Below are 24,853 nucleotides of genomic sequence, written 5' to 3'. Positions count from 1 at the left end.
TGTTTATTAATACTTATCAAAATGTAAAAGAAAATCGGACCATTCATTAAAAAGCTAGCACACAATGATATGTAGAAAGCCGCTTAGCTGCTTACATATCTCCATATCCCTCGCATTTTTATTAGCTGAGTAACGGGTATCTAATAGTCGAGGTACTCGACTATATTGTTTTCTCTTGTTTAGTTTATAAATGGCAGTAACCCATAACGTCACTGAAATTATGATTTTTTCTCTCCAGACCCTGAGTCACCTTGTCCCATTGAATTGCAACAATTTCGCTCTGCCTGTAAAATGTATTCCAATTTAATTAATGCCAAGTTTTTCAGTACACGTTGAATTCATTTTCAGTTCAATTACTATGCGTATAGGCGATCATGTCTTGTAGGAAAACGTACATATAAGTATGTGAAAGATTCTTTTCTATGCAAATAGAATAATTTTAATTAGTTGTAATAGCTTTCGTGGGAATTATCTGCGGACAGAGGCAGCAAGGAACACTATGTATTATGACTGCAAGAGTAGTGCCACATTTATAAAGGCATATTACATATTGTCTGGGATATGGTAAATAAAAAACGAATTTAGCTTGCTTACATTCAGTCACGTGAATAAATAAGATACACTTTTACTTGTGTAATTAATATTTACCCCTATATGTACCCATATCTGATCAGTTTACATCTTGATAACCCCGGCCAATCCGACTTCTCTTACGGCCACCTGAGTCGTGCGTTAAAAACAAAAATAAATAAGGCAACGATTAAGCAAATAATAATATGTCAAATAATTTGAAATGAAAGCAGCGGCAAGGGATAATGCCAAACAGATAAAGAAAATAAAGAAACACTTAAACAAATAGACTAGAAGGCGAATGCGAAAGCAAAATAAATGCCTGGGTGACGCGCAGAATGAGTATTTCTTGGCTGCCTGCGCTCTGCTTTTTGGCAAGTGTACAATTGAACATAGATTTTCTTGGCAGCACGAGAGTGATACTATGCGAATAGAATACTATACTACAGTACATCAATGAGTGTAGTGAACTCATTCTCGTTCCTCCTCTCTGCGCCCCGGTAAACTTGAACTTGACTTTGGTGAGAGCCAGGAAATGTATCTCACAGATGAGGACAAGTGCAGTTGCCAGAGAATCGAACGAACACAAATACTACAAGTTGGACACCACACCGACTATTAATAGATACCCTCGCAGCGTTCCTCTTCTTCCTGTTTGAGCGGAAATCGAGTCAACCCACCAGATTCTTCGCAGCGAATTCTTTTGTAGTTCTAACTCGGCCCTTGCCACCTACACATTCTGCAAAACAGCGAGTTGTTTCTTCGGGCTTATGCATCGCCCCGAATCGGCCCATTAAATATCCAGAAATCCATAATTAATCAGCACTGGGATATTTCCAATTTTCAATTGTTTGCCCGCCAAAAAGTATTCGAGCATTCTGCCGATTTGATTTATTTCATCGACAGCCTGTGTGTGTTCGTGGGTGTCGTGATTATATAAAATTAAATTGCACAACTAAATCGGCGAAGCAGCATGAGATCGCAAGCTGTCTAGTTTCCTAGTAATCACCAGCTGCAAAAGAAATGTTAAAATGAGTTTCATTCATCCTGACGCTGGTTTAATGGGCTCCAATGGTAATGTCCCGAGTTCCATGGAGGAATTGGATTCAAAATCGGAGAAGGATAAAAGCCCCCAAAATGAACGAGTAGAAATTAAAATCGTGATGATCAAAGTTCAGGTGATTTATATGGTAGTTTCCTAAGTTCGGAAATAGCACTGTGCATTATTTAAACATTCCCCATTTATCAGTTTTTAAGTATGTACTAGTCATAAAAAAAGTATTTAAACCGATTTGCTTTTCTGGTAAAATAACAACAAAGAAGACCACTGTAGTCGAGTAGCTCGACTATTAGATATCCTATACTAAGATAAACGGAGTGCGAGGGAGATCGACATTTCATTATTTTCTCATAACTTTTAAATGAATGGTCCGAATTGGTACTCTAGGACTACGAGTATAGTTAAAAGGATTAACTCCTCGGCTCGACTAATAAGTTTGAAAAGAATAAGATACTCTTAGATACGAACTCTTAAAAAACAGAGTTAAAAGTTTTCAACATAATTATTTTTTCATAAATTGTTATTAGATGAGAAAAGAAAGCAAGTATAAACGAAAATCAATCAAAGACTACAGCAAAAACACTTTTCCCGACTTAATAATTGGATAGAGACACGCCTCCCACAAGATACAGCCAGAGCTCAGATCTGATTTTATTTAAACTTCTGTCTGCCCCAAACTTCCAAACTCGTTTAATTTTTTCGTACATCTTCCATAAAATGTTTACATGGGTAAAAAACTTTTCGTATTGCCTTTGTTTGCCGTGCCACACGGCGTATACGTAATAAAAGTAACATCACCAGCAACAGCAACAAGAACTTTCTGGCTAATTTGTTTGTTGCGCGTGCCAATCGCGGGTCTCCCTTAAAATGAAGATACACGCGTGCAATCCTCCTCCATCCCGCCCTAAAAAAACCCCCCTCCCAGCACTCCATTGTTTATGCAAAATTTATTAGCGTACTCCCTCGAACAATGACAGTCGTTGAGAGGCGGTTGCGAGGGGCTGAAGCTGTCGAATTGGACTTGCAAACAAACGAACAATTCGAAAGCTCACAAGTGCATGACACTAACTATGATATTGCCTCTATCGGTCATAATTAGAACAATAGCGGTACAATGGAGCTACTGCTACAAATAATACTTCAGGCTTTGTTTCACGGGCTGTAAGCCATTTAACGGCTCGAGTCTTAAGTAACGAAAGGAAACTAATTAAAAACTTCTATAGAATTAAACAAATTTAAAGTAATATTATTCGGTTCTACATGTGCGTGTTTGCACTTGTACTTGTCCTACCCCTAGTTAATTATTTATCTTAGCAAATATTATAAATGCATTGCTTATAGATTAATAGATCTTTACTTTTTCTATGGACTATATAAATGCTATAATCTGATCCGGTCCGATCAACTTAGAGTTTTGGCCTATTAACTTTTTCCCTGCCTAACAAGTTTATTATATGTATTATGTTCTTATTACCATTTTAATTGAGAAGCAGAGAAGATAGTAACAGGCACGCAATGACACATGCGTCAGCAGTTCGACTCCAACTGGGCTTGATCCCCATATTGACAGAACCACAAAATAACCAATTAATCGAGTCAATTGGTGGAATATTTATATTTAATTTGTCGGGCCTTTATTGCCTCCCATTTGTGGCTAACTGAAATATGTGATAATATAATAAGCGCATTACGAATCGCCTAGAGGAAGGTCCTGGCCAGGACTCCTTCGGCGATAGCTTTTTAACCTTGAGATGGGAGTAATCCACAAAGGGAGTTGAGCAACAGCTGCTCGGCTATATTTATTTTTTAGCTCCGAAAGCTTTGGCTTTAGTTTAGCCCGGATTCAGTTGGTCGCTTCGTTGGGGAAGAACGAAAGTGAAATTGTCGAGCACGTGACCGGCCCCATTAGAGTCTCGTTCGGGAATGGGTTCTGACTGAAGTTCCACCGACAGCGGGAAAAGCTTCTGCTTTCGTTTTCACTTTCACTTCGTGGCAAGGAAAACCGAAGTTCAGCTGGAGGAGCTTTTCATCGCTTTTCGCCAAATCAGTTGCGCGTTGGGCGAACGCCAGCACCAATCGAGCCACTTTATAGCGCGGACGTAGCTGTGTTTTCAGTATTTCAACAAATATTATTCGCCCATTTTGGTTTCTCGAGCTATTTAATTTTCTATGTTTTACTTGGAATAGCTGGGTTGTGAAAAATCCATTCGGCAAATATTCTAAATAAATTAAATGTTTTTTTCGTATTTCTTTTTATTAAATTTAAATAAATAAATATATATATTCTCAATTAAATCACTTTCCCCTTAACCATCAGCAGTTGTCTGTAATAATAACAAACAAATTGGCCAACCAAATAAATTCAAAATAAACATTTAAAAAACAGACATATTTAAAGTGCATCTTTGGGAATATAAACATATATGCAGTGCGTGAAGAGTTTACCAAAATTCTTATTAAATGATCTGAAAGTAGAAATTATTTAGCGAGCGATCCCTCGCACTTTAGACCGATTTCGGACACATTATGCTCACGGATATTGGCAGCAGTGCAAACGGTAACGGTAATGGCAACAGCGGCCATAATATTGGCAATGGTCACGGCCTAGTCAGCGGACTTCATTCGAGCGACTCCTCCAGCGGAATCGGCAGTGCTAGCAGTGAGAAGTTGGCAACGCGCAGCGATGAGGCCAATGCCACAAAGGGCAGCAATGGTGAAGGGGATGCCGACGAGGATGACGATGATGAGGACGAAACTACGGTATATAAAACCCTTACATATTCGAGTGGATTTCGGTGGGCGAATTAGCAGCATATGCATGCGTAATTTTATGCTCCGAGATAATTATTAACCCTCAGCCGCAATCAGAAATCCAAGAGCAAATTATGCGTGTGACAGCGATAAGCTGGGCATAATTTGAAGGGGCTTTAGTTAGGGTAGGTCGACTTGGGAAACACAAAAAGGACACCGAGAAACCCGTCTTTAAAATTTTGATGCAAAGATACAAGGAAAATGTAACAAACAAATTATTTTATTTATTTATGTTATTGAAGTTTATAAAACTAATAGTGCTAATATACATATAGGGGTATTTTCATACATTTAAGGGGTATGAGGAGTTTGTGCACCTTTGTGAAAGGAAAACTTTTGAATAATAAGGCAAGCTTCTTTATTTATATCACAAAGTTAGTTGAGTTTACCTTTATTTCCCCGTCGCATAAATGTTCCATGTACCATTAATGTTCAATATTCTGTAGAGTTGAGGTCATTCTTGGTCATTCAAATTTTTCTCCAAGTTAGTGAAACACCCTATCCGGTGTATTAAATAATATATGGCTGTATGCTGAATCTTCCGTCGAAAGTTTAAGCAACGCAAAGTTTTGAATAAGGCTCAAAACCCACACAACTCCCACAATCTCTGACATCCTGTTTTATTTTTCTGCCTGGCCTCAAATAATTCCTCAAATCCATTCAATTATTTAAACAATCATTCACAGATGCGAATAACAACCCCAAAGGGAACTTTCGCTGGCGCTTTCTTTTGGGTGTGAATAAGCAAATCAGGGAATGGGATACAAATAAAGAAAAAAATGTGGCAAAGGCACCAGCTAAATGAGGCAAATGACCATTTTAAGTTGCCTTTTTCCTTGATAAAAACATTTCTCCCTTTGCCCTGTTATCCCTGTTTTTTTTTTTGGCGAAACAGATATCTTTGGTCTGCCATCTACAGATATTTCACATTTATGTGACTCGCTTTCCCGGGCTTTAATTAAAATCAGCCATCGGTGACGTCAGAAATGCTGCCCTAATTAAGTCAAGTTTTGAAACTAAACACGTTTTCCGCTCAGTTCTTTTCCGCTGCGCTCAGGTTAATTGTGGGCTTCCAGGTGGCTTTCGGCGGGGTTACTCCACTCATTAGTGAGTCTGCCACACGTGCTTTGGAAGTCGTGCGTATTGACTTGAGAATATGAGAAGGTGGCATCGGGATCTGCTTAGCATGCGAATGCGATAAACGTCAAAGTCAGAGCCGTGTAGGCCATATTCTCCCAGATTATGTAAATTTAATTTTTTTTTCTTTTTTCCAGAGCTGTATGCAAATTAGTCAATTCAGGACAAAATAAGGAATACCTACAAAAATGTTTGCAGTAGGAAAAATTCATAAATATATTTCGCTTTCGAATGTTTAGTTTTGTTCGATTTTTCAATAAATATTATGAGTTTGTTTTATCTAGGTTATCTAGGTATTATTATTTCTGTAACCGCTACTCATAGTTGCAACTATAGGAATATCTAAAAATTATTTTTATTTTTAATTTCAAATCCATTATGTCTGTAACTTTGAAGAGCCTTCACACTTGACCAACAAGCGTCTGCGATGCTATTTGGATAAGATTTCTGTGACCCCTGTGCAACTTTGCCCAGGTTCAGGTTCAGGTTCAATCGGTGGAATCAGAAGAAGAATGCAAATCGCTCAGTACCTGTCCAATTAACCCGACTCCAATTTGCCCCAGGTAATTTCCTCCAGACAGACACGCGAATCCCCTCTCCGACTCAAGCAATCAGCGAAAATTTCCAATTCATTTTGTTTAGGGCTCGAATATAAAGGCGCATGTCTCAATGGACACAATTTTCCGTTTCGTAGACCAAAGTCCGATTCAACTAGTCTTAATCGTTTATCCAACTCAACAATCGTTCGCAATCCCGTATGTAAACAAAGCAATTTGTAGGAGGCTGACAGGGACTGCATTTGCATTTCAGAGACTTAAGTGGTCCATGGCTGAATCACCTAATCAACTCTCTACATATCAATTATAAATATTTTTTGCACGGAACATATATGGTCTGCATTTTTTTCGGACTCCCCCTTTTGTCATAAAAACATCCAAAAATGTTTATAGGCTTGTCACAGTCCTGAAAATATTGCCCAAATAAACACAGAGTGAAGTATGTTGTACAGGGCAATCAGTATGCCAGTATGGTCTGAAAGTTACGACCCACAAATCTAAGCTAACAAGCTATAGTTAGTTTGGGGCTTTTATGGAGGGTTTCGGGTTAATAAAGACTTGCCGTTAGGTACCGCAGAAATCTCCGTCAACAGAAAAATATACGTCGACCTGTCAATTTTCGTTAGTCTTTAAATTCCTAAAGTTTAATCTTCCTCTAGAACAATTTTGTCACTCCTTACAACTGAGAAAAAAACAATTTAATTCACCAACCCTTCTAAGGGATTTTTTTTCACGATGGGTATTAAGCAGTCTTTTTCCCGTTTACCGTCGGTTTGGGTAGTCGTTTTTGAGTCCTGTTCGACTTTGTTTTTCCCAAGCGCCAAGGTCAAAAAGCACACTGAAAAGTTGCGGAAAAAAGGTTGGCTGCTTCCTTTCTTATTCTATAAAATAGTTTATTATTTTTTAAAGTGATAACCAGATGAGGCTTAACTAAAAGCGTTCAACTCTCAGCTGATTTTAATTGGGTTTTTGTTTGAATTCGAGTCGGGAGTCGAGGACCTTGAGGTCCGCCTCATTAACATGAGAAAAGTGCCTCGAACTTCGTGTCCAAGTACGGCGAACTCAAGAACCCAATAACTGGGGCAGGGGTGAGTTGGGTTGGGTAAGGTAAGTTCTTGGGCCAAGGGCATTGAACGACTTAATGCCGGGGGCAGTTGGCTGAAAAGTGTCATAAAACTCGCCAGCGAGGTAAACAAGAGCTGCTCATAAACTTTTCAAGTGCCTAGGCTGCGATAATCGCTTTTCAATTTCTTCTTGAGAACTTTCACTTTGATTTGCGAAATTTCGCCTTCATTTATTTTGTTGTATTAATTCCGCACTAATCAGCAAAATTACTTTCAACGGAAGGCATTTAGCCGTTTAAGGGAGTGAAAACAATTTGTTAACTATTCAGAAGAGTAAGCAAAATTGCAAGAATCAATTATAAATAAGGAATGGGTATTTATAGCCCTCTTACTCTAGGCCTATTCTAAACTTTTCTATATAGCCGGTTTAAAGACCTCTTTAAGGTTCAGAATCCTTTACTTTCCTGGAGGATTTGCTTTTTATTTTTGGCGAGAGAACGGAACAAACAATAATGGAGCAGTACTCAAAGCAATTACACCCAAAACGGGGAAAACACAGCAACGGAAACCAGATGAGCACCACAAACAAAAGACAAGACAAGACAGTTGTGTAAATAAAAATGAGGAAATAACCACTGGGTGGGTTTGATTGGGTGGACTGCCCTGATGAGTGGGGCGGTGGGGTGAGTGTGGGTGCCAAGGCAATTAAGCTTGTCAAGGTTCCGAAACGGAAGTAAGAGTTGCAGTGCGGCAATGACCGAGCGTGAAAAGGGCATTAATATTCAATTGGATGAATGGTGAATTCTTTGAAAGTGCCTTATATGCGAACTCTCTTGTTTTCTCATCCCATTAAAGCGAAATGATATGTCATAATCATTTTATGTAGCATACATTTCTGCAGCGTTTAACAATTTCTTGGTAATGGTAAAGTCATAAGGAAAACTGTCAGGAAATCAGAAATATATAACAACTACATTTTATAAGCTAGGAATAAAAGTTAATGCCTGTTTGTTTCCTATCTTATACGTGATTAATGCAAAGCACTTAAACGTGATTATTTGGTTTATTAAAATCTTTAAGCGGCGAAGTGGAAATTGAATTTTAACAATTCCCCTCGCCAAGCATAATCTTATTACGAAGGATCAGAACGCAACTCTCCCCTTGTAATTTGGTTTTCATCTTTTCTTTACCCACCTACGCCAGATTCCCATTTCCGATTTCGAATTTAAGGATGCCCAGCCGCAGGACAATTACGTCCTTGGGTGGTTGTCAGCTAAGTCATTGGCCAAGGCCAACTAAATTTAGTGGTTTAGGCCTATTTATGTTTATGACGGTTTCTTCCTCCCAGTCACACATTATGGCTTTCCGTCACTGTACATGTGTATGGTTATATATGGGCACTTCCAAAATGTCGCTCGGGACATTTGCACACCTTTAAAGTTGAAAAAAAATTGTAAAACAATGGATTTTTATTTTAATTATGGGCTTTTCTTTTCACTCTTCCCAAGCTCTATTTTTGGTAAAAATCTTGATTTTGTACCACTTTTAGTTTTTAAGATATCGGTAAAAAACTGCCGTATTCGCTCGGGACAAAAATAGAAGTGGATTTCGGGGAAGTTCATACAACACCAGAAATTAGCGAATTCTGATGGAATATTTGAATGCGATTTTTTTAGAATGTTGTTCAAACATGTCGCTGTGAAATGCTTTTGGTTTCACTCAAAAATTCTATGCCGTTTTTTTTTTATGCAGTTTCAACCACATTCGCTCGGGACATGTCGCTCGGGACATTTTTTCCGACTGTTTTGTAAAGCGGATTTCTTTACCTCTATCTCTCAATTGCTGGATGTTTTGCTTTTAACTTAATAGTTTAGTATGTGAATGAAGCATTCAGTACAGAAAAATGTCACATATTAGCATTCCTATAGGATAAATTAACAATAGAACCCAGGTCCAAAAAATAACAAAAAAATAGCCAAAAACTGATTTTTGCGTATATTGGTGGGGTTTTTCATAAAAATGATCAAACTATACTCCAAATTTGTAGTTAAGTTCAGTATCCAACTAATTAGAAAATAATATCGGGGCAAAATCATGTGGAAATATGTTTTATTCAAGTTTCAAGGTTTTTGGCTTGGTGGACTTTTTTTTGGAAGTGCCCATATGTTGTTTCTGAATGCCGCTTAGTGACAGACTTGAAATGGAAAGAGAACTTTTATTTATCTGGTTAGTCGGTGGAGAATCATGTAAACAAAATCTATCTTAGTTCGTTATTCAATAAAAATATTTAAAATAAAATGTAAGACTATCCATATCAATGAGGGTTTTCAAAAGTATTATTGCCTTTTAATAACCTAAAATTTTATAATTAATTTTATAATTGAAATCAATAAATTTGTATTCATGAATAATGTTTATAATATTTATTTATATTTATGAATAATTTTCTTCTCCGATAAATACTTTTCACAATTTTTATTCATGGCATCCAATCAAAATCTTGTTTGTTTCCATTGTCAAATGTTACTTTCCCTGTCACCAAATCTGAGCAACTTAAATCACAAAAATGTGTAGACAGAAAAACGCAGACAAATAGCGGAAGGCTTTCAAAGCAATTAAAACGTGGCTGAAATGGAGAACCTAAGAATAAGAATTCACATCTCACAAAATCTATGCGCATCCTTTTTCTAAGCAGCCCAAGAATGTAAGCGATGCGAGCGAATCAAAGGCGTTGTTCATAATTTCAGGGTTCTTATGTAAAATCCGATTCGGCTTTCATATGGGTGCCAAGAAAGCCAGCCATTCAAGGGGACCTGTCCCACATGGACTGGCAGTGGGAGAGCTGTCAGATTCAATTGCTGGAATACATAAATCAGAGACAAAAGTGAAAAAGGAAGCAAGTCATAAATCGTGACTCGAAAATTGGTCGTGTTGTGAGAAAGAGGGCCATCTTTTCATGTACTTTCAAGATAATTGCTTTTCATTCCTCGTAGTTTAAGGTGATGAGTCTTGGTGTCATCGTTTGGCACATGAATGTTCAACGCAAATTTCACTTGTCACCTTGACGTTGGCACCTATTATTTATTTATTTAGCATTTTTTGGACGCACTATTCTTTAGCAATGAATAAAGTTGAAGGAAAACACTTGACTAAACAGCAGTCGACGCCGACTTCAGTAACATTAAAACAGTTTATGGACTAGACAATAAACGAAGCAATTAAGAATATAATTAAAGGCTAGTGTTAGTATATATGGTCGCATTTATAGCCCTGATAAAAGTTGGCAATACCCACCCTTTCCAGGCCCGACTTGCTGTGCTTTCTTGGCTATTGCCCCTGGGAACTCCTCGAATCCTTCAATATGCCATAACCAAACACTTACCACACCCATTGCCCATTGGAAGCAGTGCCCACGCTTTCGAGCATATATTCGTATGTGGGCATAAAAACAATCTGCAATACATTACGCATACGCCACGCTGTGCCAAATTGTTTCGACAGTTCGAAACGGGCGAATGTTTATGATTCTCCGCCATGGATGGCATTTGCATACACGTGCCGAGCATGCGAGCGAAAGAGATGCAATAATCCATCAATATATACGATGCAGACATAGAACTCGGTAATACCGCCTGGATTTTGTAAATTATGGCCCACACATTCTGGCCACTCGGGGGTCAAAAGCTGTGCGCAAACTGCGAGGCCACCGAAACTAATCAAATATTTATGCTAGCTTTCGTCTGGCTCAACGTCTGGTCACGATATCGTGACGACGCTAACTCGAATAGCTCATATTGGCTTTAATGGCAGCAACAAGTTATGGGGATTCGGAAACTCCATTGCATGTCCCCAGTCAGAAAATAATTGGACTTGCCACTTCTAGTAAGTGAGTATCTATTTTCGGGTAATTTAATTACACGGTATTTTGTCATCCACTTCGGGAAACTTTGCTTTACAAACACGGTAATTATGTAACCAATAATGAGGTTTGAATGACAGCTTTTAGGCAAGCCTAAAGATTTCTTTACAGCAATTTAATATCACTGCTTGTACCTATTATTACATAAGTGAGAATGTAATATTGTATTATTCGGATAGCGTTTAAAGGAAGAAAGAAATGATTGCATTTTTTCCGGATCAGTGAAAATAATTGTAATATCCTAGCAGAGGGTATTATAATTTCAGTCAAAAATTTATTCGGGTTTTCATTACTCTCTTCTACTTTGGGATATAGGATTTTCTTAAGATTTCAAAATTAAGAATATTATTGTATAAAAAACGGACAAGATTTTTACTCCCATTGAAACAAACTTAAATTTTAAAAATGGACCGAGAATATATTAATATAATATAAATATATAAAAAACAAGAAAGGAAGCTACCTTCGGCCTGCCGAAGCTTATATACCCTTGTAGATAAAAGAATGCTCACTCGGTGCAGTTCCAGGGATTCCAGATTCAGCGTTTCTATTTATTTAAATTTTGTTTTTAAGTAGTCAAGAATCAAAACGCCTACTTCCTACAAAGTTACAATGAATTTTCTTATATTTGCTTGAATATTCCTATGGGAGCCTTAAGATATAGTGGTCCGATCCGGCTCGCTCCGACATATGTACTACCTGCAATAGAAAGAAGACTTTCGGGATAGCTTTAAAACTGAGAGACTAGTTCGCATAGAAACGGACAGACGGACATGGCTAGATAGACTCGGCTATTGGTGCTGATCAAGAATATATATACTTTATGTGGTCGGAAACGTCTCCTTCACTGCGTTGCAAACATCTAAGTGAAATTATAACACCCTCTACAAGGGTATACAAATAAAATATAATATAAATATAAATATAATACTTGACAAAAATGTATTTCTGTTTAAAACATATTACGTATCCGCCATGTGGGATGTATCTAAATTTTGACCAAAGTCAAATCGGCGTGAAATTTTGATTATTTGTTTCCTAGGCCAAGGGTAATGCGCATAAAGGTCAACTTTTAGCTTAATAAATTTATTTATTTTATGAAAAAAAGTGGAATCTTACCCAATGTGCCTTGGCACAACGTACATTTTATTGATGCATAAACAATATTGCGAGCACAAGAAGTGGCAGAAACACAAGCACATTAGGCCGCCTCAGCAGCTGGATGTCAACAGATTTTGCCAGGGCTTTTCACTTAACAGCACCGGCCGAGAATAATACATCAGCCCCCCGCCTTTTACCTGTCCCCCAGCCAACGCATTTCTGCTACCTGTTTGCCAGAAGGCAAAAAACAGCAATCCTAGCAAGAAACACTTTTGCTCTGGCATTGCTCCAATTAACTTTGGCGTCCATTGTTGTCACAGCTCCATTTTCCACCCACCTCCAAACCAAAAAAAAAATGTTGTTGCAACATGTATATGTATTGTTGTCGAGGTAAAGTCTTGACTGTCACAGCGTTGTCGTCGTTACCTGAAGATTGTTAGGCCAAACAACTAATTAATCATTAGACCTGGCTAATGGGTAAACGATACAGCGACTAAACAGTATGAAACAGATTATCTTTCGGTTTTACCGGGTTCATTTATTTAACACCAGTTTAGAATGAGACTATGATATATTTAGTTGGCTTCCGAGTCGTACGTTGATATAAATTGTAATATTTTAGTATTATCTCATAGATGTTTAACCAAAAAATTAGCCGAATAATTTAATAATTATGCTAAAAATTATTTTTAAAATTACCAAATATTTTAACGAGTTTTTTAAATGCAATGTTTAAGTACCAATTGCCACATGGCTATTTTAAAAGTTCAATCCCTTTTATTAAATTTGGTTGCCTCTGCAGCATTTTGCCACTGAGCATACCATTTTTATTGAATATTTCTCTCATTATTCAGCAGCCAGAAGCGAACTCATATTTTCAGAATTGAAGCCAAACGAGCTCATTCGTTTCGGTTTCAATTACAAATTTCCTTTCTTGCAAACAATAGACTTCGACGTATCGCCCTACCGTTTCCATTGTACACATTTCAGCATCTTATTTTCACAGGGGAACGCTTACAATTGAGTTAGGGAGAGCAATAAATAAGTTAATGAAATATTAAGGAGAACTCCCTACGGGAGTGTATATTTGTATATGGGCACTTCCAAAAAAAAGTCCACCAAGCCAAAAACCTTGAAACTTGAATAAAACATATTTCCACATGATTTTGCCCCGATATTAGTTTCTAATTAGTTGGATACTGAGCTTAACTACAAGTTTGGAGTATAGTTTGATTATTTTTATGACAAACCCGACCAATATACGCAAAAATCAGTTTTTGGCTATTTTTTTGGTATTTTTTGGACTTGTCTTCTGTTGTTAATTTATCCTATAGGAATGCTAATATGTGACATTTTTCTGTACTGAATGCTTCATTCACATACTAAACTATTAAGTTAAAAGCAAAACATCCAGCAATTGAGAGATAGAGGTAAAAAAAAACCGCTTTACAAAACAGTCGGAAAAAATGTCCCGAGCGACATGTCCCGAGCGAATGTGGTTGAAACTGCATAAAAAAAAAACGGCAAAGAATTTTTGAGTAAAACAAAAAGCATTTCACAGCGACATGTTTAAACAACATTCTAAAAAAATCGCATTCAAATATTCCATCAGAATTCGCTAATTTCTGGTGTTGTATGAACTTCCCCGAAATCCACTTCTATTTTTGTCCCGAGCGAATACGGCAGTTTTTTACCGATATCTTAAAAACTAAAAGTGGTACAAAATCAAGATTTTCACCAAAAATAGAGCTTGGGAAGAGTGAAAAGAAAAGCCCATAATTAAAATTAAAATCCATTGTTTTACAATTTTTTTTCAACTTTAAAGGTGTGCAAATGTCCCGAGCGACATTTTGGAAGTGCCCATATGTAAGTATGTTTGCCTGAAATGAAAACAATTTGCCGACTAGTTGGCCGTCCAAGTGCTCCTCATTAAGAAGATAATTGGAATATGTTGTGGGCAAGAAATTGTGCAGCCAGAAGCAGATTTATGGCGACTGTAAGAAATTTCTTTAATTATGATTGAGGGAGTCGGCAATCTGGCCAGGCTTTAAGTCGCTCCATCAGTCATCGAGCAAGGACAAGGAGGAGAATTCTCCCGTGCTCCTGTGCACAGTCATGCGGCAGAGACTTATGAATAATTTATAGCTGGATTTTCGGGGCTTTGTGCTTTATTAAAAAATCGGTTTCAAGGCGACGCCTCTGAAACTCTTTAAATATTATTGATATTTTTGTATAAAACTTGGGCCCGCTTTTGCGAAAGCCTGTAAGTAGCGTAAAGTCAGTGACCCTTTCCATTAACATTTTCTTAATTACATAAGTGAATCACCTTGAGTCTATTGAACCATTTGTCACGTGACGCATAAAATTTAGCTTACCCTCGAACTTTTTCCAACCCGAAACTGATATAAAATAACAGACGCAGGCAATCGGCATTAACCTTGGCGATATTTGCACAAGTGCCGGCAGTCGGCAAAACAAAAATAAACCCAAAAAGAAAAAATGAAGATACGAAAACGAATTTATTTAATTGACGCATAAAACTAGACAGACGCTGTCGGAAGCCAAAAACGAATAAAATGATTGCATACTTGTGGAAGTCAAGTTCGGCGGATCCTTTAGACTTCTCTCCCGGCAAAGGAACGAATTTCAAAGTTATTTTTCTGCTTTGCTTTTATTGTTTTCACTCGGCTGTTGTTTTTTCTTGATTTGCATATACACATGAATTATGCATAATCCGCAAATCCAAGCCCTTTCCAATCCAAATTCCTCACCTGCCTCGACTCTTGTTTTTGAAGGTCACCAATCTTTAGGGTTGCCCATCGGCATATTCGATATTTGAACTTCGGCTGGGCCGTTTCAATATTTTTAAAAAGACCGTCTATTGAAAAGTTTTACAAAATCTGCAAATATGTGGGTGCCAGGCTTTTTTAAGGTCCCTTAAGGCGATTATGGGCGTTAGAGTGGGCGTGGCGCTCGGCTATTGTCGTTGGTCATTGTTGAGAAAATACATCTATGTGCTGCGGAAGAGATGTTTAAGATTGTTTAGTTGGTCGCCTGTGACCGTTACTTTTTTGTGAGCTAGGACATTTGTCAACTCAAAAATGAGAAGTGAAAAATGATTTGTCCTTTTTTCTTGTCAGATCTTGCTTTTCTTTTGGTCTGTTTTATTTTTTGTGCTGGAAAAATGAGGAACATTAAGACTTCTAAATAGGGAAAGCTAATTAAAAAGAAGAATGTTATTTAAAGTAATGGAACCGTTGTGCGTGCGGCTAGAAAATGTCTTTAAAAACAATTGCATTCAAAATATGGGTTACCAGAAAATCTAAGGGCTAATTTCTTGTTTAATTTATATAGTTAAGGTGGTTGTCGAAAGCCTATTTGCGGATTTAGTAGGCGAGTTTCGTGATGAAGGGCAATTACTTTTTGCGGTCTTCTGGGTGACATTTTACCTTATACAAATGAAAAGTACAACTGACACACCACATACAGTTATATAAATGTTTTGAAAAACAAGTACGCATATGTGCGGAAAAAAGTGTCCTTATTAATATTTGCCGTGACAGCTGCGGCCTAATAAATGTTACAAAAAAGAAAGAGAGTGTTTATTTATGTCGTTAACGCGAAAAATTCAATTTTTATAGTAGTTAGATAAAATAAAAATCGAGTAAGCTTTCACAAAATTATGCACTATGGCACAGTTACCACATATACAAATAAGTAATAACATTTATGTTTTGTTTTCAATACTCTTTTTATTTAAAACGCCTTGTAGAACAAGTCCACTTGTTAATAATACCACATTTAAAATATTAGCAGGATAGATGACAATCAACCTTGGTGGTTAGGTTTTTCGGAAGTGATAGAACAAAAAATGATATTGAATGCCCTTTGTATATAAATATATATTCCTTAAGAAAGTTGCTGTGCCTACTTAGGGACTTAAAATTAGGAATAAATAAGAAGTGAGGCAGATCCACTTGGCTCTGCAATTTATGTTCATTATCTGCACAGCTGCAGTAGGGGTGAGTGAGTGGGTGTGCGAGTTCCTGGCACTCCAGGCCCACCAATTGCTGCACTCGAGTGCCCAAGGACACTTGGGATAATCAGGGAACGTCACTGAATTGAATTATTGGCCCTTGTCAGAATATCAATGGTTGAGAGTTCAAGCTGTGTCAGGGACATTAAAGAAATGCTTTCTTGGCGTAAAATAAACTGTAGTTTAAAATGTATGGCTAATTAAATGGACTTGTCTATTTTAACAAAATACACACACAATTAAAGTTGGACAAATTATAAAAACAAGGAAGAATGCTAAAGTCAGGATCCCGTTTATCTTATCTGAAAAATGTCTTCTTCATTTCGATAGGTCTTTAAAAGCACTATAAAATTGCATTTATAGATTTTTTTAAATATTAAAAGATGTGGCCTACAGACACAATTTTAAAATCGTTTAGGGCGATTGTGGGCGTTAGGGTACATGGACATGGCTAGATCGACTAGGTTAATGATCCTGATCAAGAATATATGTACTTTATGGGGTCGGAAACGCTTCCTTCTGCCTGTTACATACATTTGCACGAATACAATATACCCTTTCACTCTACGAGTAACGGGTATAAATAGTAAATAAATGTTATATTAGGGAATATATTTTGCTCTTAAAAATACAATTGCTAAAATTATGCAATAATTGTCATTATTATATATTAATTGTTATTTGCCACTATTTTTCCGCGCAGGCAGAGTCCCCTCTACTGCCCCTAAAGGACGTCGAGCCTTCGCCCCCTCGAGTCCAGAGTTCCTCGCACATATCAGCCAGTAGGTCACCCCACAAGTACAGCACCTTAGCCGGCGACTTAGCACCTCCACCCACTTCCGCGCCCCACGAAGATCCGGAAGGAGAGGCCAACAACAACAACAACAACAACACTAGCAGCAACAACAACAACCACAACCACGAGGGCGCGTTCTACAAGCACCTTTCGGACGGGGACATTGTCGCTCCCACTCCCACCCACAAGCAGCAGCACGAGTACCAGCTCTATCCCAACGACACCTTCGCCCGCCTGGAGGGAAAGGCACCGAGGCCAAACACCAAGATGCAGACCAAGGTGGATGCCGTGGGACGAATCACCGGGCCCTGGGGGAAGTGGCAGCTGCGAACGGTGCTCCTGATCTTCCTGTGCAAGATCCCCTCCTCCTGGTTCATGGCCTGCATCATTTTCACGGCCCCGGCACCGCGACACGGCGAGTTCTTCTGCAAGCCGCCAAACACGATCGGAGCCCAAAACCAGACGCAGTGGATCAAGGTGTCGCATCCGCAGAAGGAGGAGAGCGACGACCAGGAGTTCAGCATAGACTTCTGCAATGTCTATCAGGATGCGCAGGAGCACGCCCATCATTACTACAACTACGAGAACAGTGAGCAGGAGCCGCGCGTGTGGGAGAAGCCCCTGCACCGCAACTCCAACGTGATACCCTGCACGGAGTTTCAGCACGAGGCCGACTACCACTCGGTGGTCACCCAGTACGATCTCGTCTGCTCCCGGGACATCCTCGTCTCGGTCACGCAGTTCTTCCATCTGTTCGGTGTCCTCACCGGCGGCATCCTGGCCAATCAGCTGCTCAAATAGTAAGTTCAGGGTTATTAATAAAGAGTATAATCTAAATTCGCATTTCCTTCTTCCAGTTTCAGTCCCCGAAATGTGATGCTCTTCGGCATGATCACTCAGATATTTTGCGGTAACCTCACGGGTCACGTGGCCTCCTACGAGCTGCACGTGTTCTTCCGCTGTCTCTCCGCCGTTTGTTGTGCCCAGATGTACACCGCCGGAGGTCAGATCAGTAAGTGCTGGTAGCTTGTCTTCTCAAGTGGCAAGGCCTAATGGTTCGCATATTTCTAGTGGCCGACATAACGGGGGGAAAGTACCGCACCTGCGTCTCTACGCTGTTCGAGCAGTTCTGGTCCATTGGCGTGATGATGCTGCCCGGAGTGGCTAGCTTCTGGTCCAGCTGGTCTCACCTCTACATGGCCATCTCGTGGCCCACTGTGATACTAATCTATCTGTGGCAGTAAGTAATAAAACATCAAATACATTTTATAATTGGTGCCCGGCTGTAAGGGTACTTGTATGTAAGAGCTAGCATATTGAGTTTTGATTTTTACCCTTCTGATTCAGAGCAAGTTTGTTATCCGAATGTTCCACCTCCACAACTCGGAAACAACAGGATTAATAATTGACCAAATTTAGAACTGAAATTAAGTTGTTCTGTTTAAAAAAAAAGTTTTGCACGCTCATTTACGTTCGTATCGACCATTCATTAAAAGGTTATGACCAATTAAACGGCCAATGAAATCGACCATAGGTGGCGCTCCCTTTTGCTGCTTGCATATATCCATCTCCCTCGCACTCCCTTTAGCTGTGTAACGGTTATCACTATGGACGGCAGTCCATGTAGTGACGAAGCGCACCAGGAGAGTGTGCGAAGGCGACTACTATATATACACGAAGAAATGAAAATCTACTGTGATGGTCCGATCATAATGAATAATACACCTATCGAAAGGTATTGCCAAAACTAACAGGATTGCATACCAAGACTTTAAGAAAATCAATTGGCTTGGGAGAGAGAGCGGTGAAAGTGAAAAAGTGAAAATTTCGAAATTTGGAGCTGTTGGGGCCGGTGGGGATAAATGCCCCCTCGCAATGTTTTAGTTGTATTCCTTTTGAAAATACCCGTCGAATGAGGGGTCATTTGTCAAAATCCGACTCTCCGTTCAAAAGTTATAGCCAAAATAAGATTTTCTTCTTCTTCCCAAAATGAAAATTTAATTCTGTTTGTCAGTTTGTCCACTTGTCCACTTGTCCACTTGTCCACTTGTCCACTTGTCCACTTGTCCACTTGTCCAAAATATGTTTTTTAAGTTCTGAAAATTTGATATGACGTTCATCACATCGATATAAAAAACTTTTGTTCTACCACTTTTGGAAAAACCCGCTAGTTTAGCGGGCAAACAGCTATAAGTAGCTAAAATTCGGAAAGCCGTAACTTCTATACTACTAAAGCTACAGGCTTGTGCTGCATCTCGTTTGAAAGGTATTTTTAAATGCTATAAACGCCTTCTATATGCAATTTGTGTAAATGTAATACTTAAAAAAATATGAACAAAAGACAATTTTTTAAAACTTTTTTTTTAGCTTTTTTTTATTTTTCTCAAAAACGGCTCTAACGATTTTCTTTAAAACCTTAAACTGTATAGCCCTTGAGATTCCTTAAATTTTGGTATATAACACATTACTGTAAAAAGTCACGTTTAAAAGTTATTTTTATTAATAATAGCCATTAATATTTTTAATAGCCACTTTTGCCAGCTCGAACAATTAACGCTCCCTGAGTATTGAATTTTGTGGGAGGGTATCCGAACTGTATTTTAGGGTCATGGAATCAGTAAATTTGCACTTAAGAGTTCCATATAGGAATCTTTTGTTCTACGACTTTTGGAAAAAGCCGCTACTTTAGCGGGAAAAAGCTAAAAATAGCTAAATTTCGTTAGTTTGTAAGTTCTACACTACTAAAGGTACAGACATGTACTATACCTCGTTTAAAAGGTATTTTGAAATACTTCAACGCCTTTTTAACTTAATTTGTTAAAATACAATAGTTTAAAAATTATGATTGACCAATTTAAATTTAAATGTATATATTAGCTCCTATGAGAGCAAATGTATACAAACAAAAACTTCTGATATCAAATAAAAACACCTCTTAACGAGGTAAAAAACTAGTGACGACCGCACCTTCAACATACAAAAGTTCTGATATCAACATTTGTGACGAAAAATTATTACACTCGTCATTAAATAGACTTTCTAATCTTTTCTAATTCGTCACGCTGCAATAGAAAATGCCTGTAAAGGGAAAAAGGCTGGAATAGTTTGCTAGGGCGGGCCGAATGAGAAAAGATTAGAAAGTCTATTTAATGACGAGTGTAATAATTTTTCGTCACAAATGTTGATATCAGAACTTTTGTATGTTGAAGGTGCGGTCGTCACTAGTTTTTTACCTCGTTAAGAGGTGTTTTTATTTGATTTTATAGTCGAGAAAGTCGACTTAGCACTCACTCTAGTTTTTCAATTAATTTTCGGATTATTAAGGCAAGATCAAAAATATATAAACCTTATTTTAAGATCCTTATCCGTTGGAACATGCATCTTTCTACCAATGATTACTCTACAATGATTGATTGATTCCAGGTGGATTCCTGACTCGCCGCGCTGGCTGATCGCCAGAGGGCGCACACAGGACGCGAAGAAGATCCTGCTGGAGTGCGCCGAGGTGAACGGAACGCGCTACAACCTGCCCCACGACATCGATCAGCAGCTGGAGCTGCAGGCGCAGACGGCGATGGACGCACCTCCCCCCAGTGGGTGGTGGTCGATGTGGAAGGGAGAGCGGGCGGTGCGACACATGGTGTTCGTGCACCTGGCCTGGTCGCTCTACATCGTGGTCTACTACGGCATGCTGCTCAATATCCGCTCCTTCAGCCGCGACCACCTGTACATCAACACCTTCGTCGCGGGCTTCAGCGAGATGATGGGCACCTTCTTCGGCCTCTTCCTGATCCTGAAGACCACCCGCAAGTGGCTGTGGACGGGACTCTTCAATATAGTAGCCGGATGCATCGCCTACTGCGGCTGGCTGGTGCCGAAGCCCAGTGTGATTGGACTCGACCCGAATGTGGCCCTGCTGATGTGCTCGGCCATGGTCTCCAAGATGGCCATATCCACGACGCTTAGCATTCTGACTACCTGTACGGTGGAACTGGTGTCGGATGACAAGAAGAAAATCACCTCCTTTTCCACAATCTGCTGGGCTCGTTTCTGGCTGCTCGGGGCCCCCTTCATTGGATCTACAGTCGTCTTCGGACAGCTCATTCCCCAGACGGCATTCGCCTCTCTGGCCATTTTTGGTGGCCTGTGCACCTCTATGATAAGCAGTCCTAGGACGCATCCCATCTCGAGACCCGCTTCGCCTTCACCGACTGCCCAGGGGGCCCAGAACATGGCCTCACAGTTCACCATCATCGACGGAATGGACAACAAGGGCTATACACCCACCTCCAAGACCATCCACTCGAACAGCGCCATTAGGAAACTGACCACGCCGCAATCGAATCTACCTCCTCAACTGATGCCCGGCATTTGGACGACCAAGATAAACGAGGACGGCCCACCAATGTGAACAGCTTTTCAAGTGACGTGATGTTGGTTTGGCTTGAGATATAGCGAATGGGTTGGAATCTGATGTGCAAAAGCCAGATTAAAATGAAGAAGCAAACGTTCAAAAGTAAGCTATTGCTAAATTCACAGCTAGGACCTTGACTGTGTTCACTTTGGTGGTGCTGTGACTTGTAAACTATAGTCTACAACATTTGATAAACACTATATACTTATAGCCCGCTTAATAACTTTAAGGGCTTCGTTTTTTGTAAGGCACGTTAGCAAACTTTCGTAGGGGAGAAGTCCAGTTAAGTACTGGATCTTTTCGCACACTTTAGTAGAAGCTCAACTCTACCCTAAACCATAAATCGGAGTGCTTCAGTGAGAGAATACTAGGCACTTAAAGACAAATGTAAATTTTTAAGTAGGCAATCTCTTAAGCTTAAAGCTGTGGACTAAAATCCTCAACCAAATTATATTAAAAGGGAAAAGACGCTCGCCAACCCTAAAATTTAATGCGATGGCAACAAAAAAAAAAAACAACATATTTTTCATTAACTTTAATTTTAGGTCATAGTTTATTTAATAAACCCGGAAGGCCATAACAGCACTTAGATCTGGGATTAGCTTCATCGCAGCCATAATTAGTAGTCTCGTAAGAACATAAGTCAAATGTGGAACACGGCTTGGGACAAGCCCAGTATTAAGCAGTCAATATTGAACCAAAACGGAACCGTACCGAATAGAACCTCATGTAGAACCCTCTGCACAGACAAACCAACTTTAAATGGTGATCCTTCTAAAGGCCTGTGGTTCCACATTTAAGTGATTGTGTTGCAAACACCTGGAGAGAATTACATGAAAAGACATATAAGAGTAGTTACACAATAATTACATATTATGGACAATTTTAATTAACTACCTTTATCTATGATAAAAAACTAACTACATAGATGAAAACAATAATTTTAGAGTACACATTAATTACTTTATTACCGTTATGTATTATGATTATCAATTACCAAGCTAATTTAATATAATTCAATTAGTAGTTTTTCAGGTCCTACGTGCATACATAAATATGAATATAAAATATTTTTAAAGTTGCATCACTAGAGTACGCTTAGCAACCTGTTGAATGTTATCTGATAATGGTTACTATATGAAAGGAAATGTTATACATGGCAAAAGAGCAATATTTTTCTAATAAAGCATCTCCATAAATCAATGTACCTCCTTTTTATTGCAATATTTTAAATCTAACGGGTAAATAACTTTACATTTTCTTTAAAATTATAGCTTTCCTACATTTTTGCAAAAAAAAATCGTTTAAGCAAATGAAAGAAATGATGGAAAGCAAATTAGGTGCTGTCCGAATATTACGTAATCACCTGGGGGTAATTTAAGCATATTAAATACATAATGGAAAGCGAATAAGGGGTTGTCCAAATAATACGTAATCACTTGGGGGTGATTTATTATTAATCACCCATTTTTTATAATTTTTCATACTTGTTACTCGTAGAGTAAAAGGGTAAATTCGGTTATCTCACGGAAACCTCTTTTGGGGAAAGTTCGTATGATCGTTCCTCGTATGTAACAAGTAAAAGAAAGCGAGTCTGCCCCTTTAATATATATAGTATATATTGCGCTCACCTAATCTCCCATCTAACGGGTATCTGATAGTCGAGGCATTCGACTATAGCGTTCTCTCTGCCTTTATACACTTGCAGAGAGTGTATTAGTCTTTCAGTCAGAAGTTTGCAACGCAGTGATGTAGTCGTTTCCGACCCTACAGAGGACATATGTTTTTGATCACCATTAAGAATATTGTAAATGTTTCAAATTAAAAGGGATCAAAAAACTACAACTTGATTAACGTCATTTTTTTTATTCCCAAGACATTACGAACTGTATGATGCCAGGTTTTCCGGAGTCACTTATTCAGACTTGCAAAAGTTGAGGCGGATTTCGTCGAGTTCATAGGTGATGCGGTCATCGCATTGCCCTAGCGGTTTAATGCACTTCCCGTTAAGAAGTAAATGTACCTGCGATGTGACACTTCTTATTCATTCACTAATGTTGCCCTTGCACCAGCCGGCATCCCTGCATTTCGGCATTTGTAAGGCTACTTTGGCGAGTGCAGTCTGTACCAATTCCCATTGGCTGCGGGGAATCGTGCCCATGATATGATTTCTGCCGATGACAGCCATTACTTTGAGAGCATTGGCAACCTCTGCATATGATCGCGATGAGATGGTCTCGGATGTGAACCTGGCTTTCTTTGTCGCTGATGCCGACTCCTTTTTCGATGAATCCTGATTTTTGTCTTTTTCGGGAGGAAAGTTAATGTCAAGGTTCGGTATAACTTCCTGGGCCCAGGCAATGTCTTCCTGAATTTTAGCGTAGTCCTTCTTTGACACTGGTCCACCGTTATGGGGACGGTAGCCTTGCGCTTCAGGATGCGGTACGCTGTTTTTCGATCTTTTGGGCCGGCGTTTTGTGGGCTTGGCCTCTTGAAATGCTTGGACCTGGTACTTACCAAGAGTGGTAACTGGAGCTCCCTAGTTGGGCCTTCCGGCATTTGCGTTTGGCGGGATAAAATGAAAATTTCCAATTGGGTCGGCATCTCGATTATCTGTACTTTCGGGGGCTCGCCTTTTAAATTCTTTGCCCCTGTAAGATATCATGATATTAGTTGTTAGTCAGTAGCAGGATGAGTATAGCCAAATACCTAGATTGTTGTGCTAGGAAAACCTGACTTGGAATCCCTTTGGATTCGGGCTGTGAACTGCCTATTATTCCGCTCATTCCGAAAAAAGTGGTTCCTAGTAATCCTCGCGAGCCGTTCTCTACTAGAAACTGGCCGTGTGTTGCTTCTATCACTAACTTCCAGGAATCGAAATTATTAAATTCAAAAGTACTTGTTGTTTATGCGGTTCTAATTAGAGGAGAAGAACAGTCGATAGCAGTATCGGTTAATGAATAAACATCGATGGTTGGTTTCGAATATCGATACTTTCGTTTGTATATACTCATCACACTGGCGATGTTTTTTATATAAAAAATTGCTTGTACATTTTTTAAACATGTACTGTTTTGTAAGAGTCGTTGTCTATAGTCGTTAAGGACATAAACAGCAATCTAAATAGTAATAAATTTTGAAAATGTAACTAAAAATTTCAGGAATTTTTTCATTTTTTATTTCTTTGGAATTTAAATTTTAAAGTAAATAATAAGAACTTACAGAATTGCTATGACTGGTTTTCAACGATTCAATAACATTTTCAAGATTAACAGCCGACCAAAATTGAACAAGTCAACAGTATAGGGAATCCCCTAAATGTTTATTTACAACCAGCACAGCAGCTGTTTCGGTTGTGTTGGTTACGATAGTTTTAAATATACCAAAA

At 38.9% G+C, this 24,853-nt stretch overlaps 1 protein-coding gene and 1 long non-coding RNA gene across 4 annotated transcripts; one reads left to right on the top strand and one right to left on the bottom strand.

Moving 5' to 3' along the window:
- The first annotated feature begins 1,561 nt into the window (after positions 1 to 1,561).
- On the top strand, positions 1,562 to 22,672 carry LOC108057680 (solute carrier family 22 member 3). 2 transcript variants are annotated; one of them, XM_017142073.3, is made up of 5 exons: positions 1,562 to 1,748; positions 16,959 to 17,851; positions 17,909 to 18,063; positions 18,123 to 18,291; positions 20,475 to 22,672. In XM_017142073.3, the coding sequence occupies exons 1-5, from the start codon at positions 1,602 to 1,604 to the stop codon at positions 21,460 to 21,462; spliced, it is 2,352 nt and encodes a 783-aa protein (XP_016997562.2). In that variant the 5' UTR covers positions 1,562 to 1,601; the 3' UTR covers positions 21,463 to 22,672. The 2 variants fall into 2 exon arrangements, with proteins under 2 accessions (XP_016997562.2, XP_016997561.2); XM_017142072.3 differs by lacking the exon at positions 1,562 to 1,748 and adding an exon at positions 3,992 to 4,390.
- LOC138913329 (uncharacterized) lies at positions 21,988 to 24,347 on the bottom strand. 2 transcript variants are annotated; one of them, XR_011419000.1, is made up of 4 exons: positions 24,175 to 24,347; positions 23,983 to 24,116; positions 23,097 to 23,232; positions 21,988 to 22,284 (listed from the first exon to the last, which is right to left on the bottom strand). It is a non-coding gene; the product is annotated as an uncharacterized lncRNA (long non-coding RNA). The 2 variants fall into 2 exon arrangements; XR_011418999.1 differs by lacking the exon at positions 23,097 to 23,232.
- Positions 24,348 to 24,853: the final 506 nt, after the last annotated feature.

The sequence above is a fragment of the Drosophila takahashii genome, chromosome 3R (genome assembly GCF_030179915.1).
Source record: "Drosophila takahashii strain IR98-3 E-12201 chromosome 3R, DtakHiC1v2, whole genome shotgun sequence".
NCBI classification, from domain to species: Eukaryota; Metazoa; Arthropoda; class Insecta; order Diptera; family Drosophilidae; genus Drosophila; species Drosophila takahashii.
This window is presented reverse-complemented; position numbering and strand designations above follow the sequence as displayed.